Source organism: Tachyglossus aculeatus, chromosome 7 (genome assembly GCF_015852505.1).
Source record: "Tachyglossus aculeatus isolate mTacAcu1 chromosome 7, mTacAcu1.pri, whole genome shotgun sequence".
In the NCBI taxonomy this organism is placed as follows: Eukaryota; Metazoa; Chordata; class Mammalia; order Monotremata; family Tachyglossidae; genus Tachyglossus; species Tachyglossus aculeatus.
The window spans coordinates 24019577-24037347 of NC_052072.1; the positions used below are offsets into that span (position 1 = coordinate 24019577).

The 17771-nt window shown below is 47.5% G+C and overlaps 1 protein-coding gene across 1 annotated transcript; it reads right to left on the bottom strand.

Annotated features, from left to right (window-relative positions):
• Positions 1-2203: 2203 nt before the first annotated feature.
• On the bottom strand, positions 2204-15482 carry DYRK3 (dual specificity tyrosine phosphorylation regulated kinase 3; the record flags this gene model as incomplete). Its single annotated transcript, XM_038749581.1, has 4 exons — positions 2204-4053; positions 10773-10884; positions 13880-13904; positions 15386-15482. Coding segments are annotated over 4 exons (1809 nt in total), but the record flags the coding sequence as incomplete, so codon positions are not given.
• Between the last annotated feature and the right edge of the window lie 2289 nt (positions 15483-17771).

The following is a 17771-nucleotide window of genomic DNA, read 5'->3' on the forward strand; positions in this document are numbered from 1 at the left end:
CATAGTAAGAACTTAACAAATACCACAATTATTATTACGTACTAAGTATCTACTGTGTGCAGAGCCCTTTAAAAGGTAATAATAATAATGATTGAATGATAATGATTAAATACGATTGATTGATTGATTGATTGATTAATGATGGCATTTATTAAGCCAAGCACTGTTCTAAGCACTGGGGAGGCTACAGAGTGATCAGGTTGTCCCACGGAGGGCTCGCAATCAATCCCCATTTTACAGATGAGATAACTGAGGCCCAGAGAAGTGAAGTGACTTGCCCAAAGTCACACAGCTGACAATTGGTGGAGCCGAGACTCGAACCCATGACCACTGACTCCAAAACCCATGCTCTTTCCACTGAGCCACGCAAGCTAGTTGGGCACATGCTCGTTGTGGGCAGGGACCGGGCCTAACTCTGTTGTACTGTACTCTCCTAAGTGCTTAGTACAGTCCTCTGTGCAGAGTAAGCGCTCGGTAAATACCATTGATGATAACACGATAGGTAGGAGAAAACACGATCCCTGCCTTTGAGAAATAAACAGTAAGAGTGGACAAGTGTAAAACCCCTAAAGATGGGCTGTCTATTCTTTTTCCTCTAGGACCCCTGGAAAAATTTTTAAGAATCAGTTCTTTAAGAAAGAAAGAAGTATCTTTAAGAAAGAATTGTGCTCCCACACCCTGCCACTCAATCAATCAATGGTATTTATTGAGCACTTACAGTGGGCAGAGCACTATATTAAGCACTTGTCGCTCTGGGCTCAAGTAACAAGTAGTAGGGGGTGATTGTCTATTGAAAAGAAAGGTTGGTGTGTCGGGAGGTGGGGTGGCGGGGGAGGTTGTCCTGAGTTTCCCATGACTACAATGTCCTGTTTATTCTGGTGTCCAACTTTGCTGTGGTTTTCTCCATTTTAGACCAAGGAAGGCATTTCCTTTTCACTGGGTGGGGGAGGGAGGGAGAGGTGAGGGTTGTGGTGAGGATTCTTGCAAAAGTCAGAGAAAGCAAACCCCTCGCTCACGACCCAGAGGAAGAGATGGAGCTTGGATTTCTGGGCGGTTGGGGAATGGGAAGCCCTTTAAGGTGGCTGCTGCCTCTTCCGTAGGCTGCTTAGTTAGAAATTTAGCTTTCGGATGGTAATACAACCTCACATCCCCAGGGGGAAAGCAAGGAGAGGAAGGAGGCAAAACAGAGGGAGTGCAGACTGGTGATGAAATTCAGAATCTCTGTGACTTTTCTATTTCACACAAGTTTACAGGTACTTTGAGGGCAGAGCCGAGGTGATAAAGAACGGCTTCCTTCTCGCGGCCTACGCCTGTCAGCCGGGCGCCTCGGGCACATCCTTTAGTGGTAGTTGAGAAGGGTAAAAAAGAGGCAGAACAGAGCAGAGACACAGATGGAGGACCGGGACCGAAGATGGGCCATGCATTTGCGTTTTGGTGCACCTGATGCTGGGGCTTTTTTTTTATTACTTGTTCTTTCGAGAATCGAAAGGGCTACAAGCAGCCTGGCTTCTTGGGTCCCCAACCGCGAATCCGCCGTCCTCTGCTTTAGAACCCATCCTGCTTGCCTGTCACTGCAGACAAGCGTGTCACAGACTCTTTGGGGAACCCTGGTTTCCCCAGCCTTCCTCACCTTTTAAGGTTTCCTTATGAAACGTGGCTGCCCGTAAAGTGCATTTGAATTGCCTGGAGATAGGCAGGGGGCAATGGGTGCGTTGAATCCATAGGACCGTGGGAAAGGAGTGTGGGGGGCAGGGAAGAGAGGGGTAACCTGACTGGTTACGGGAAGAATTGGTGGCAACCACTACTATCTAGTCTCTTCAGGACCAGCTACTGTTTGATCTGCCCCAGAGCCTCCCTTTGTCCCCCCACGCCCATCCCTGACCCAAACTAGCCAGTTGGGGCTAGAAGGCAGAAACCCTGCTCCTCCCGACCACTTGCAGGCAGGCATAATTTCCACCTCTTCCGCCCCCTTTTCCGCTTGGGTCCCGACAACCATCAGAGCGCTCTGCACCCCGCGGATAATCAATAAAGGCTTCTGGCTGACTGAAGCAGAGTGGAGGCCACCCCAGCCCCCCGCCAACCCCTGCCCAAACTCCAGATATGGGCAACTCGAGAAGGGAGACGTGGAGCGGCCAGTTGGCCTTTCTCAGTAAGCGAATCAAACCCGCTGTTTAAAGGGTGTCGACTTACTGCCCAAGAAAGGTGCGCTGACCTAGAAAAGTACTTTAATATGCATTCCAGTGCAGCTGCAACGAGCGGGTCAAGTGATTAGCCCTTGGAAAGTTAACTTTCATCTTGGTAAAAAGACTTTCGCCTGTTTAAAAAAGAAAACCCAAAAAAAAACCAGAAAGAAAGAAAGGAAAGGTCTAGTCTACTAAAAACAGATTCCACTTGAGGACTCTGAGTCGCCCCACCGGCCGGCTGGCGGGATACTTAAAATACCATTTGTGCGCACGCCCAAACGCGACCCGTCGTCCGTTAGCTAATCAACGTTGGCAGCACGCTGCACAGAGGTAGACCGCCCCCGGTTTCTGACATCAAGTTCGCCTTGAGTTTGTTGGCTATTCCCACGACCGGAGGCAGCTTGGAGCCCAGTCCGTGGAAAGGGCTGGCCTGGCTCCCGACCCTTTTCCCCGCCGCCTTGTCCAGCACGAGGGGTCTGGGCGCGGGCTTGCTAATCCACGGGTGCCTGAGCGCCTGAGCCGGGGTGAGGCGAGCCGAGGGCTCCCACTGGAGACATCTCTTCAGAAACTCGACGAACAGGAAGTCGTCGCACCCCTTCAACGCCGCGAGCCAGTCCCTGCTGCCCGGGGGCCCCCGCTTCTTCCCGCGGCGGGAGCGGCCCCCGACCAGGACGGTCCGCCCGTCCTCCTGGGTGGTCACCGAGCAGTAGCGGGGCAGCCCCTTGGAGGTGACGAAGTACTTGGCCCGCTTGGACTGCTCCAGGAGCTTGGCGGGGGGCATGCCGAGGAGCTCCATCATGCAGGCCAGCTGGTCCCCTTCGTCCTCGCCGGGAAAGAGGGGCTGGCCCGTCAGCAGCTCGGCCAGGATGCAGCCGAAGCTCCAGACGTCGATGGGCGTGCTGTAGCGGCTCCCCAGGATCACCTCGGGCGCCCTGTAGAACCGCGACTGGATGTAGGTGTACAGCTTCTGGTACTCGAAGCAGCTGGAGCCGAAGTCGATCACCTTGATGGCGCTGCACCCCTGCTGTTTGAGCAGGATGTTTTCGGGCTTCAGGTCGCAGTGGATGATCTTGTTTCGGTGGAGGGCGTCCAGAGACTGCAGGAGGGACTGAGCGAACTTGCGCACGAGCGGCACGCTGAAGCCCTGGAACTTGTTCTTCTTGATCAGCTCGTACAGGTCCACGCTCAGCAGCTCGAAGGCCATGCACACGTGGTTCCGGAAGGTGAAGCTCTCCAGCATGTGGATCACGTTCATGCTGCCTGTCCTGTCTTGCTTCCTGAGGTGCTCCAGGATGCGGATTTCCTCAGCCGCCTGGCGGTGGAAGCGCTTCTCGTTGCGCACCATCTTCAGGGCCACGAACTGGTGAAGCTTGTGGTCGTAGACGCGGGCCACCTGCCCGAAGCTTCCCTTGCCGATGATCTTCAGCACCTCGTAGCGGTAGGCCAGGTGGTCCCGGGGCACGTGGATGTAGCCCCCCTCGGCATCGTCGTAGCCGCCGTTGTCGGGGCCCCCGACGACCCCGTGCCTCTTCTTGGCGTTGGGCCCCACGAAATACACTTCGGGGTAATTGACGATCTCCAGCTTCTCGTAGGCCGTCAGCTGGTGCTTGTATTGTCTGAGTGCTTGCTCTGGGCTCAGAGGGACCGCTTTCGGGGCTTTGGACGACCCGCTGAGTTTGACGGCGTTTAAGCTGTCCGAGCACTTACTCTGAGCAACGGGAGGCGGGCACTTTTCGGGGACGGCCTCCGGACACTGGAGACCGTTCGTCCTCCTGTTACCCAATTCCTGAAACAGCTGCTCCACTTTGATGTCGCTGCCACGCAGGAGACGGTGATTGGGATCTTTCATCGTTACTTTCTCCTTAGTGATCTGGCGGGAAGGAAAACACACACGGTCCTTAATGCTGGAGGCGAGAAATGAAAACAAGCCCAAAAAGAAACTGACAGAGAGTAAAAACAAACAAAAATCGATAGGCTGAGTTTGTCAACTGGGCTCCTGTAGGCCAACTGCTAATTATCCAGCCTTCCTAGAGTAAAATTTCTCTTGAAGATCTAAAGATCTGACTTTCAGGTAGGAAACCATTAGCATGTACAGTCCTGGTCTCTGTATCTTAAAAAAGGACACAGAAGAGCTGTTAAGTGCTGAAAAAAAAAGTGGAACCACAGTGATTCGGTGAGGCGGGGCGAGAGTACCTGGAAAGATCAGAACTTTCACTTTGGAAAGGGAAGGGGATGCAATTACAGCCTACAAAAGCATTCGGGGTGTGGACAGAGAAAACACAGAACTGGGCTCAGAGGAGGAGCCCTCACCGAAATTTGAAGGAGCAAGGTTCAAGGGAATAAGTGAGAACTGTTTCTCCTGATGGGTCATATATTATCCCAGAAAGCTGGGTGCTCGGTATGTGCCAATAGGCTCATGAAGCACTTGGAAAAATATCATGGGTGGGAGGTCCATGAAAGGTCATTAGAAGGAAATTCAGCATGTCGAGTGAAAAGATAGCGTGTGAGAAATCTTGTGAAGAACTAAATATACTCATGAGCGGTGCGGGAGGGGTTGGAGGGAAAAGTTAGGATTATTCTATGGTCCAAATCTCCCAGGATGGTAGATTTCAAAGACAGCAACTAATCGGGCTGTTCCTTGGGGCAGCGTTTGGAGCCCTGAAGGAGAAGCACGCAGTGGATTTAAGAGAAAGAGATGCAGTCCAAAAAAAGTGTGACAATCTCAAGATAAAGTACCCCAAATATAACCTATTCCAGGAGTTTGTCCCAACAGCTCTGTGGCACCATTAGAAGGGAATGGAAATAGGACCCCAATGGCACTAGTTACCGCCTGGCTGCTGCTGGTTTCCTGTTTTCACTCCCTCCTAATTTTCCCGTTGCCCCTGCCGGCTCCCCTCGCCCCACCCCACCCCTCAGCAGCAGCGGCTAGGAGACCGCCAGCCGCCAGGTTCCCCGGGCCCCTAGACATCCACCAGGCCTCGTGCTCTAAGCCCTGGGCCCTGGCTGCCCTCTGGTTCCCCGCTGTGGTGGTCACCGGGCCTCCGTGGGCCACCGGAAAGCGGCACAACCCTGCCAAAATCGATCACGGGGTGACGTGCAGACCACAGAAGCAGCGTGGTCCAGTGAATAGGACCCAGGCCAGGGAGTCGGGAGGACTTGGGTTCTAATCCCGGCTCTTCTGCTTGTCTGCTGTGTGACCTTGAGCAAATCACTTCACTTCTCGGTGCCTCAGTTACCTCATCTGTAAAATGGGGATTAAGATTGTGAGCCCCGATGTGGGACCTGGACTGTGTCCATCATGATTCGCCTGTATCTATCCCGGCGTGTAGTACAATGCCTGGCAAATAGCACTTAAATAGCACAATCATCATCATTATTATTATTATTATTATTGGTCTCTGCTCCAACCAGGTTCACTGGCCAGCTACCATCCCTGCCCCTTCTCCTGCCTGGCTCACCACTTCCCATTCCCCCAGGTCCTGGCCCTCAGATCACCTTCCCTAACAAATCCCCGGGGAGCTACCAGAATCCCCCTCCTCCCAGGCAGCACACTCACCCTTGCAAGCATCACGACCTGAGCAGAACTGCTTAAGGTGCAGTTTAGGCATCAATGCAGGCAAATGAACCTGGTTCGGAAGCACTGGACAGACGTGCTGAGCTCACGTAGCCGAATGTGAGATTGGCTCGCAGGCTCGCACCACAGTTCCCCAAAAGTGAGCAGAGGAAACGCTCACTGTACAAAGAGAGACACTTTATTTTCTACTCTTAAGGCCACAGTTTTAGATTTCCGGTTGGTCGTGCAGTGTGCGACTGCCTGTCTCCCCCTCTGGACTGTAAGCTCTTGGTGGGCAAGGGATGTGGCCATTTATTGTTGTACTGTTTTGTACTGTTGCTCTGCACACAGTAGGCGCTCAATAAATACGACTGACTGACTTGCCTTTCCTGACTGCGGCCCCCTAAAAGAGGCAGGACACTGGGTTGTCAACTCTTGAACTACTACAGAACATCATTCCTATGTTCTTGCAGGACGTCTAAATCGGTCTTTGCCCCAGAGGGGACCTCGACCACCTCAACAACCTCTTTCTCCTATTAATCCTGCATAAACATGGACGGTTTACTAAGAGGGCCACGGAGACCTCCCCCACAGTCCCAAGAAAACAAACGAGGGAGAAAAAAGCATGGGTATGGACAAAAATTACCTTGATGCCATTTGTGATAAAAAGGGATATTCTGAGGAAGCGAGAGCTATATGAGTGAGGAGTGGGGGAATCTGAAGACAGAGGCAACTTGGCCAGGAACTTTTTCACAAATAAAGAAATAACTGGAGAAGGGGAAAGAGAAAAGTAGAAGAGAACAGTGAGGATTCTCTCATGCTCTTAAGATGAAAGGAGAGCTGTTCTCCAGACCCTTCTTGGTGCTTGGAACAAATTGGAGGGCAAAATGACTTACCAGTCTTTCATTCAACAGTATTTATTGAGTGCTTACTGTGTGCAGAACTCTCTACTAAGCGCTTCAGAGAGTACAATAAAACAATAAGCAGACATATTCCCTTTCCACAATGAGCTTAGCCTAGACGGGGAGACAGGCATTAATGTAAATAAAGATTCGGACCAAGGACTGCCATAGAGAATGTGAAAAAGAACTTCTCGTCTTCCCACCCAAACTCGGTCCTCCTGACACTTTTCCCTCAGTGCAAACAGCACCACCATCCTCCCCGTCTCACCACCCTTAACCCGGGCATTTTCCTCAACTTAATTCTCTCACTCAACCTGTGTATAACAATCTGACCCCAATCCTCTCAGTTCACTAGAAACCTAACCATTCCTCTCCATCCAAACATCAATCCAAGCACTTACACTAGCCAACTTTGGTTTCTGCATCAGCCTCTTTGCTGACCTCCCTGCCTCCTGTCTCTCCCCACTCCAACTCCAGTCCATACTTCACTCTGCTGCTCAGATGATTTTTCTACAGAACCGTTCGGTCCGTGTTTCCCTACTCGTCGAGAACCTCCAGTGATCACCCATCCACCTCTGCATCAAAAAGAAAAATCACCTTGTCCCCACTCCCTGATTTCCTGCTACAACCCAGCCCACACACTTTGCTCCTCTCCTGCCAACCTACTCACTGTACCTTGATCTCGTTTAACTCACCAACAATCTCTTGCCCAGGCCCTGCCTCTGGCCTGGAATTCCTTCCCTCTTCATCTCCGAAAGATGATCATTCTCCCCACCTTCAAAGCCTTTCTTAAAATCCCATCACCTCAAAGAGGCCTTCCCTGACTAAACCCTCGTTTTCTTTCCTCCCTCTCCCTTCTGCATCACCCTTGAACTTGGATTTGCAGCCTTTATTCATCTCTCCCTCAGCCGTACGGCACTTATGGACCCATCCATAATTTATTCATTCTTATTAGTATCCGTCTCCCCTTCTAGACTTTAACCTCATTGTGGGCAGGGAACGTGTCCATCAACTTAGTTATACTGCACTCTCGAGTGCTTAGTACAGTGCTCCGCACACAGTAAGTGCTCAGAAAGGACGACTGACCGATTGAAGGAGAGGCTGAGGCTGGGAGCATGTGCCCTTGAGCACTACTCATGCTACCACGCATCTTTAAGCCCGCCGTGAGCTGTACAGAGAGACCCCTTATAATGCCCAACCTCAGAACTACAGCCTTAATCACCCCAACACCGTTTGCCTTCTAATGGAGGCCCTTTCCAAGCTTCCTAAAATTATTTCCTAGCGGCAATGAACTCACAGATGCTTCTCCTTTTAAGATCGCCGTGTCTCACGTTGCAAAAGAGGTGTAATGTTATCTTAAATAACAGCCCCAAAGTCACGGCTAATGGAACCACATCTGTTCCCAATTTTGGCCTTCGTTCTGAAAATACAGGGGGGAGGCAGGGGCCAGGCCCACTCCATGAAACCAAAATAGCATATCCAGTTGAACAAAAATATGAAGAGGCATACAGACACTGAATAACTGCACACAAATACCTAGTTGGCTAGACAGTTGAGACAACTCAACGCTTCAGGGTCTCCTTTCAGCAAATCTGGAAAAACCATGTGACTGACTAGTCCTTATATGGGGGCGGGAGGGAGAGGAAAGTTACACTACAGCATAAGCTATGGATGCAAACTAGCTGCCTGCTAACTGCCTGGTGTTTGCTAGGGTCAAGTAAAGCACAGATTCACCGCTACATTTTGAAGGAGCAAATCAAGGCACACGAATCACAGTTTCAACCTTCCCCGACTAAACCCACATTTCCTCTTCTCCCACTCCCTTCTGTGTCGCTCTTACACTACACTTGGAATTGCTCCCTTTTTTCTCCCCGCCCTCAGCCCCACAGCACTTATGCCCAAATCCATAATTTATCTTGTCTGTCTCTCCCTCTAGACTGTAAGCTCATTATGGTCAGGGAATATGACTGCTGATTGTTATATTGTGCTCTCCCAAGCACTTAGTACGGTGCTCTGCACACAGTAAGCGCTCAATAAATACGACCGATTGATTTGAAGCTGCTACTCGTTCACTGCCTGATGACTCTGTTTCCAGATGCAGAACATTAATATGATAAGATGAGCCTCTTAAGTAACAGACTGTTTCCATAGAAATATGAAGTTGACAAGAGAATACCATTTAGAAGGAGCTAGCTAGAGCACTCCTGGGGATGGTTCTTAAACTTTAATCTCTGGAGCCCGAAGGCAGGGAGATTTGCAAACCAAAGTTTCTCTCCCAAGGTTTCTCAACTTTTGATTTCCATCCCCGCCCTGCCGGGAACTGATTCTGGCTGTACACGTTACAAATGAAATCCCAGATAGATATTTTTTAAATGACATTTCATTGTTTCTATTGATAATATGCCAGCTTGGTGTGTAGGGAAGGGTTAGGTTGTTTCTTAAGTGCTTACTATGCGTCAAGTACTGTTCTAAGCACCGGGGTAGAAACAAGTTAATAAGTCTGGATACTGTCCCTGTCCCACATGGGGCTCACAGGCATAAAATCCCCATTTTGAGGCACAGAAGAGTGAAGTGACTGGCCCAAGGTCGCACAACAGGAAAGTGGCAGAGCCAGGATTAGAACACAAAGTTCACATACGTACAGATTACAACCGTGGCTACTGGCCCCACAGATTTCCAACCCCAAACTATAATTAGTAACAACAATTGCCCAGAAATCAGCCCAGCTAAATTGACCCAAGTGCTACAAGTACAAGGAGGTGACCAGGAGAGAAACCAGAGACCCGGTGAAGGTAGGTTCTCATGAGAAGCTGGAAGAGCCTTTAAACTTACCAGAAGATTCATTCTGGAGCGGGAATTAAAATCTGTGTTTTAGAGACCTCGAAAGGTACTGCCGATTAGAAGCACTATGCTGCTCATCAAAAACGTGAAGTCCTCTGAATCAGCTGCATACGGGATAAGCTTGCTGAATATGTCAAGTGAGCTCAAGCAATGAGGTAGACAAAAATCTTCATTTTCGAGAAAAGTGCCCAGAGACCCTGTCGTGACAGCCAAGTGGTTAGGGCTTGTTTATCTCCCAGAAAGATCAGAAAACAATGCTTTTGGTCTCCAGTTCTCTTCAATGTTATTTTATTCTAATAATTGAAACAAAATAGCACCTACATGGCAAAACAGAAACACTTAACCCTGTAAATTGGGATCCTTTGAAGCCATGCAAAATGATAGGGATAAAACTGCCCCACACAGTTTTTTAAACTGGAATTCAACATAAGCTCCATTTAGAATCAGATGACTTTGACAAGTCAACCTTCTTCAAAAAGCTTCCTCTTTATAAAAACCAGGGACAGTACAGCTACTTTGTTCCTACACTGACCGGAGAGACAAGAAATCTGATTGACAACACAAGTGGTAGATGTTATGGATTTCTCAGGGTTTTTTCCATCTTCCCGAGCAGGCTATATTGTGACTGCTAAGGAAATGGTATTGTACTTCAGAAATGATAAAAATAGAATGGCTAACCTTCTAAATGATCTCCACACACACGCACTCAAATGTTACATGTCGGGAAAGAAGCAGGTAAAGAAATAGAACCTTCACACCGTAGCACCTTACTGTCTTATAAAGGTTGCATACATTTTCAAAGCGCAAGAAAGGAGAGAGTGACTTTTAAAACAGAAACATTTCTTACATAGGCGTGCGCACCATATAAAATAAGAACATGTGAAGGACATCGCATTTTAAATCTCAGAATCTTTTTACAGAGAACTTGCAGATGGTCTGAAGCTCAGTTATTTTCGGTTCCTCGTCTTTTCTTAAAGGACTGTTTTTAATTCAAAGTCTATAACCACTTAAAATAGACATTATTCAAGTCAAAGCAGCACAACGATTTTCCTCACTATTGCTCAGGTATCTCTCAGATTAGGCATAGATCTACAGATGGTTATGTAGACGAATTAGCAAGAGTAAGGGTGGATTTTTCTTCCAAAATGATTTTGAACATGGAGTGGAGGAAGGAAGTGAGAGGGGAAAGAGAGAGACAAACACAGAGAGGAAAAGGAAAGTGAGACAGGAAAGGAAGGATACTAGTATTTCAAGTTAAAAAAACAGAATTTGCTGGGAACAAGCATTACTTACGTTCAATCTTCTGGGGAACGACAGCTCGGATGGGTTGCTGACTATGTTAGAACCAGATGGGCACTTGGTTTCATCGATCATCATGAAGGAATCATATGCGCCATTCACCAATCTATTTGAAAGCATCGCACACTCATCAGACAGCAACAGGGTAACTCAAATTGGCAGAAGCCAAAAAGGAAAAAGAAACGGGGAAGAAAAAAAACCCCACCAAAAAACAAACCCAAGAGCCTCCTCTCAGCTTCTATGCTTTTATCTATGTACCATCCCCCCAAGTAACTCTGTTAAAACATGTACATTTTATTTGTGCAGGTTTTTGTTACAATTCTATTTCTAAGTCAAGCTTTTTAAACAAATACTCCTGCTAGAGTTTATTTTGGGAGAAGTATTAAAAAAAAACCCTGCTATAAAGAGGTCTGGATTTTCATCTGAGTTCCACTGTTTCACCTTGGTTTATGGGATCTTGGGCAATTACGTAACTTCTCCCTATCTAAATGTTTCCACCCTTTACGTCACAGAGATGTTGTGAAGTCAAATGAGATCACACATACAGTGGAAGTTTTAATTGATTAAAAGAAATGCCCTATGAATACTTAATACTGTTAAGAAGCATCACTACTTTTTTTAATCTTTATTCTCCGGTAGTTTGCTACCTAAAAACAAGACTTCCAGCAGAATGAGATGGGATAATCAGATAACCTGCTAAAAAGAAAAATGGGCCATTTCCAGCTATTAGATAAAACTATCCTTTTGCTATCAATCATAAATTCAGCGAACGATCATAACTGTTATTCTAGAAATGAAAAGATGATAATTGTATTTCTGCTGATTTCTATCATGTCAAGCAAACTAAAACTACTGAATTTGACACTAAATGCAACCGGCTTAGAACAGTTAACCTTAAAATTACCAGACTTTCGATAAGCACCCGGAATCTACGCTAAAAATAGCAACAGAGTTAGCAAAATTAATTTGACTATTTCTTGAACGTGACATTTTCCACAATAGATTGTACCTTTTAGTACAAAACAAAAATGTTGAAAATGGCTCTGAATACAAGCTCTCTTAGGCTAGCTTCTGCAGAAACTTCAATCCTTTTTCCAGCAAGCACAGGATTCACCACACTAGTTAAAAGTACATTTAGCATTACAGTACTTGCATTGTTTAGTTGCAGTCCTGCGTGTTTTGATGACCTCATAAAACTGTTTTATGAGGATCAAAATCCGTTTTTGTTTATCTGTGCAATAGCAAGGCTAAAATGAGCTCTCCAAACCTGTTTAAACTGTTCTCTAGAGCTAGACCTAGCTAACGAGCAGCAAAATCATTGATTTCACTCCTCCGTGGCGGTGTTGATGACCTTTCCACCCAAGTAACCAAATAGGAGGAGAAGAGCAAGAGGCTGAAATTCTGAATTAACACTAAAAATATTGAGAAGCCACTGAATGCTTAATTGTCTCCAGATTACCTTTTTATAAACTTTAGAATGATTTAAATCCTGCACAGTTTCTGCAGAGACGAATCCTGAAAACCACGGCCTGCCGCAAGTAACAATTAATTTGATAAGTAACAGAATGAAGAGAATTCCCACGACATAATCACATAACGGTGACACAGTTACACATGGTGATCGTGTTACAGAGGAAGGAAAAAAAGTGGTCCTTTTAAAGCCACTGGAATTTTTTTGGTATGGGGTGTCTCCTATAAACTCGGTTTTCTCAAAACCAATTCTAGCCTCAGAGTTTGGAGTATAAATACTGTACGTGAATACTAGCCTTCAGGAACTAATTGAAAACACAGGCCAAAAAAAGGGAGAGTCACTAGAGGACAAAAAATCTCTGGAATGTCCTTTTCCTTGTGCAGAATTTGCCCGTGTTTTAATGAAATCATTCATATTATAAAAGCAGGGTCTGCTTCATTAGCCGAACCGGGATCCCGAGGCTTCCGGCCCCTTTGCCAGTCTGCCACTGAATGCGTGCCAACCAAGCCCCATCACGCAAGCCCGACACGGGGGAAAAAAGGGATGAAATCCCACTGCATTTCCTCCTGGCATCCCAACCGCCTCACTGAAAAACTGGCAGGGAAAAAAATCAATCGAAGGGAACGTATTTTGCAAGTAACTTAGGAAGCTGGAGGAGGAGGAGAGATGGTCAGCTAGGCCGAAAAGCTTTTAGTCTGCCAATCGATCGTGTTTATTGAGTGCTTACTGTGTGCAGGGCACTGTACTGTGCGCTTGGGAGAGTGTACTATAACAATATAACAATAAAATATAACGGTATAAGAGACACACTTCCTGTTCACAGCAAGCTGCCAGTCTAGACGTCCCCAAACGTCCCAAAGAAATGACAGCTGGAGTCTGGGGGCTTCAAGTCTGTTCCAAAGCCGGACTGTGGCCCATGGGGGTCCAGTGCCCTGGGGCGCCAAGGGTGTCAATCAATCAATCAAATGTATTGATCGCTTGTAGGCTGGCACATAATAAGTGCTTAACAAATACCATTATCATTACAGGGTGCCAAAATTGATTTCCCCTTCAAAAGACGCGAAAGTTTTCCGGTCTGGGGGTCTTGGTCTTCCTCGTCCCGGCCCACCCAGTCCTTCTCCTCCTATTTTCGGGCCCCCTCCCTCTCCTCCTTCATTTATTCATTCAATCGTATTTATTGAGCGCTTACCATGTGAGGAGCACCGTACTAAGTTCTTGAAAAGCAGAATACAGCACTAGAGAGAATTCCTGCCCACAACGGGCTTCCAGTTCATCCATTCATTCAATCATATTTATTGAGCACTTACTGTGTGCAGAGCACTGTACTAAGCGCCTGGGAAGTACAATTCAGCCACAAAGAGAGAGAATCCCTGCCCACAACGGTTTTATTCATTCATTCATTCATTCAATCGTATTTATTGAGCGCTTACTGTGTGCAGGGCACTGCACTAAGCGCTTGGTTTTACAGTTCATCCATTCATTCAATCGTATTTATTGAGCACTTTTACCGTGTGCAGAGCACTGTACTAAGCGCTTGGGAAGTACAATTCAGCCACAAAGAGAGATAATCCCCGCCCACAACGGTTTTACAGTTCATCCATTCATTCAATCGTATTTATTGAGCACTTACCTTGTGCAGGGCACTGTAGTATGAGCTAGGGAAATACAGTTCAGCAACAAAGGAGGACAACCCCTTCTAGATTGTGTGCCCGTTGTGGGTAAGGATTGTCTCTGATGATCCCTTCTAAAGTGTGAGCCCGTTGTGGGCGGGGATTGTTTCTATTTGTTGCTGAGCGCCCTTCCCAAGCGCTTAGTCCAGTGCTCTGCACACTGTAAGCGCTCAGTAATTGAATGAATCACGAATCCCTACGACTGAATGAATGAATCCCTGCCCATAGCGGGCTTACAGTCTGAAGGAGGGGGGAGACAGACATGTAAAGAGGTAAAGAGGCAGCCCCCCCCCCCCGGGCCCTCCTGTCTCTGTGTGTGTGTGTATCTTAGAGAAGCAGCGTGGCTCAGTGGAAAGAGCCCGGGCTTTAGGAGGCAGAGGTCATGGGTTCAAATCCCGACTCCACCAGTTGTCGCCTGTGCGACTTTGGGCAAGTCACTTAACTTCTCTGGGCCTGTTACCTCATCTGTAAAACGGGGATTAAGACTGTGAGCCCCCAGTGGGGCAACCTGATCACTTTGTAAACCCCCCCCCCAGCACTTAGAACAGTGCTTTGCACATAGTAAGCGCTTAATAAATGCCATTATTATTATGTCTGTGCGTGTCTCTGTATCTGTGTGTGCTTCTGTGTCTCTGTCTCTATGCATGTCTGTGTGTCTCTATGTGTCTGTGTGTCTCTGTGAGTGTCTCTATGTGTCTATGCATGTCTGTATGTGTTTCTGTGCGTGTCTGTGTGTGTCTGTGTCTCTGAGTGTCTCTGTGTGTCTATGCATGTCTGTGTACCTGTGTTTCTGTCTGTGCGTGTGTCTCTATGTGTCTGTGTGTCTCTGTGTGTGTCTGTATGTGTTTCTGTGTGTCTGTGCGTGTCTCTATGTGTGTTTCTGTGTGTCTATGCATGTCTGTGTGTCTCTGTGCGTGTCTCTGTGTGTGTGTTTCTGTGTCTCTATGCGTGTCTGTGTGTGTCTCTATGTGTCTGTGTGTTTCTGTGTCTCTGTGAGTGTCTCTATGTGTCTATGTATGTCTGTATGTGTTTCTGTGCGTGTCTGTGTCTCTGTGTGTCTATGCATGTCTGTGTGTGTATCTGTGTTTCTGTCTGTGCGTGTCTCTATGTGTCTGTGTGTCTTTTAGACTGTGAGCCCACTGTTGGGTAGGGACTGTCTCTATGTGTTGCCAACTTGTACTTCCCAAGCGCTTAGTACAGTGCTCTGCACATAGTAAGCGCTCAATAAATACGATTGATTGATTGATCGTGTGTCTCTGTGTGCGTCTGTATGTGTTTCTGTGCGTGTCTATGTGTGTTGCCGTGTCTCTGTGTGTCTATGCATGTCTGTGTGTCTCTGTGCGTGTCTCTGCGTGTCTATGCATGTCTGTGTGTGTGTTTCTGTGTCTCTATGCGTGTCTCTGTGTGTGTTTGTGTCTCTATGCGTGTCTCTGTGTGTCTCTGCATGTCTGCGGGCGTGTGATTACCTCCGGTCGGGGGTCCGGGCCCCGTTGGCGGCGGCAGGAGCAGCAGGAAGATGAGCGGGAGGGGTCGGGGCCGGCGGGGGACCCGGAGCGGGGGAACGGGATGGGGCGGGATGGGGCGGGATGGGATGGGATGGGATGGGATGGGACGGGATGGGATGAGAGGGACGGGATGGGATGAGAGGGACGGGACGGGACGGGACGGAGGACCGTCCGCCCGGCCGGCCGGAGGGCGCTCCTCCCGCGCGCTCCCGCCCCGCGCGCGCCCCCGCGCGCTCCCGGCCCGCGCGCGCCCACCCCGGGGGGCGGGACCCGGCCCTTGCCCGGCCCGGCCGGAAGGGGGCGCGGCGGGGCGAGCGGACGGGCGGCCGCGTTACCCCGGCAACGCGGGCCCGCGGGCGGGCAGCGTGATGACGTCAGAGGCGCGCGGCGGGAGGGGGGGCGCCAGGGCCCGGGGGAGGGGGGAGGAGGAGGAGGCTTATCATCATCATCCTATTCATTTAACCCTATTCATTCATTCATTCAGTCAGTCATTCATTCATTCATTCATTCATTCATTCATTCAGTCAGTCAGTCAGTCAGTCGATCGTATCCGCTCCGTGGCTCAGTGGCAAGAGCCCGGGCTCTGGAGTCAGAGGTCATGGGTTCGAATCCCGCCTCCGCCCCTCGTCCGCTGGGTGGCTTTGGGCAAGTCACTTCTCTGGGCCTCGGTTCCCTCAGCTGGAAAATGGGGATAAAGTCTGTGGAAGCCCCACGTGGGACAGCTTGATTACTTGGTATCTACCCCAGCAGCGCTTAGAACGGTGCTTTGCACATAGTAAGCGCTTAATAAATGCCATCATTATTATCATTAATAATGATAATGCATTCATTCGTATTCATTCGTTTGTTTTAATTCATTCAGTCAATCGTATTCATTCATTCATTTAGTCAATCGTATCCATTCGTGAATGCATTCAATCATTCATTCATTCGCATTTATTGAGCGCTTACTGGGTGCAGAGCACTGGACTAAGCGCTTGGGAAGTAATCGTATTCATTCATTCAGCCATTCAATCATATCCATTCATTAATGCATTCAACCGAATTCATTCATTCAGCCAGTCACTCGTATCCATTCATTCATTCAATCGTATTTATTGAGTGCTTACTGTGTGCAGAGCACTGTACTAAGCTCTTGGGAAGTAATCGTATTCATTCATTCAGCCATTCAATCGTATCCATTCATTAATGCATTCAACCGTATTCATTCATTCAGCCAGTCACTCGTATCCATTCATTCATTCATTCATTCATTCAATCAATCGTATTTATTGAGCTCTTACTGTGCGCAGAACACTGTACTAAGCGCTTGGGAAGTAATCGTATTCATTCATTCAGCCATTCAATCGTATCCATTCATTAATGCATTCAACCGAATTCATTCATTCAGCCAGTCACTCGTATCCATTCATTCATTCAATCGTATTTATTGAGTGCTTACTGTGTGCAGAGCACTGTACTAAGCTCTTGGGAAGTAATCGTATTCATTCATTCAGCCATTCAATCGTATCCATTCATTAATGCATTCAACCGTATTCATTCATTCAGCCAGTCACTCGTATCCATTCATTCATTCATTCATTCAATCAATTGTATTTATTGAGCTCTTACTGTGTGCAGAGCACTGTACTAAGCTCTTGGGAAGTAATCGTATTCATTCATTCAGCCATTCAATCGTATCCATTCATTAATGCATTCAACCGTATTCATTCATTCAGCCAGTCACCCGTATCCATTCATTCATTCATTCATTCAGCCAGTCACCCGTATCCATTCATTCATTCATTCATTCATTCAATCAATCGTATTTATTGAGCTCTTACTGTGTGCAGAGCACTGTACTAAGCTCTTTGGAAGTAATCGTATTCATTCATTCAGCCATTCAATTGTATCCATTCATTAATGCATTCAACTGTAATTCATTCAGCCAGTCACTCGTATCCATTCATTCATTCATTCAATCGTATTTATTGAGTGCTTACTGTGTGCAGAGCACTGTAGTAAGCGCTTGGGAAGTACAAGTTGGCAACATCTAGAGATGGTCCCTACCTAACAGCGGGCTCACAGTCTAGAAGAGGGAGACAGACAACAACAGAAAACATATTAACAAAATAAAGTAAATAGAATAAATATGTACAAGTAAAACAAATAAATAAATAGAGTAATAAATATGTACAAACATATATACATACATACAGGTGCTGTGGGGAGGGAAAGGAGGTAAGGCGGGACATTCATTCATTCATTCAATCAATCGTATTTATTGAGCGCTTATTGTTTGCAGAGCACTGTGCTAAGCGCTTGGGAAGTACAAGTTGGCAACATATAGAGACGGTCCCTACCCAAC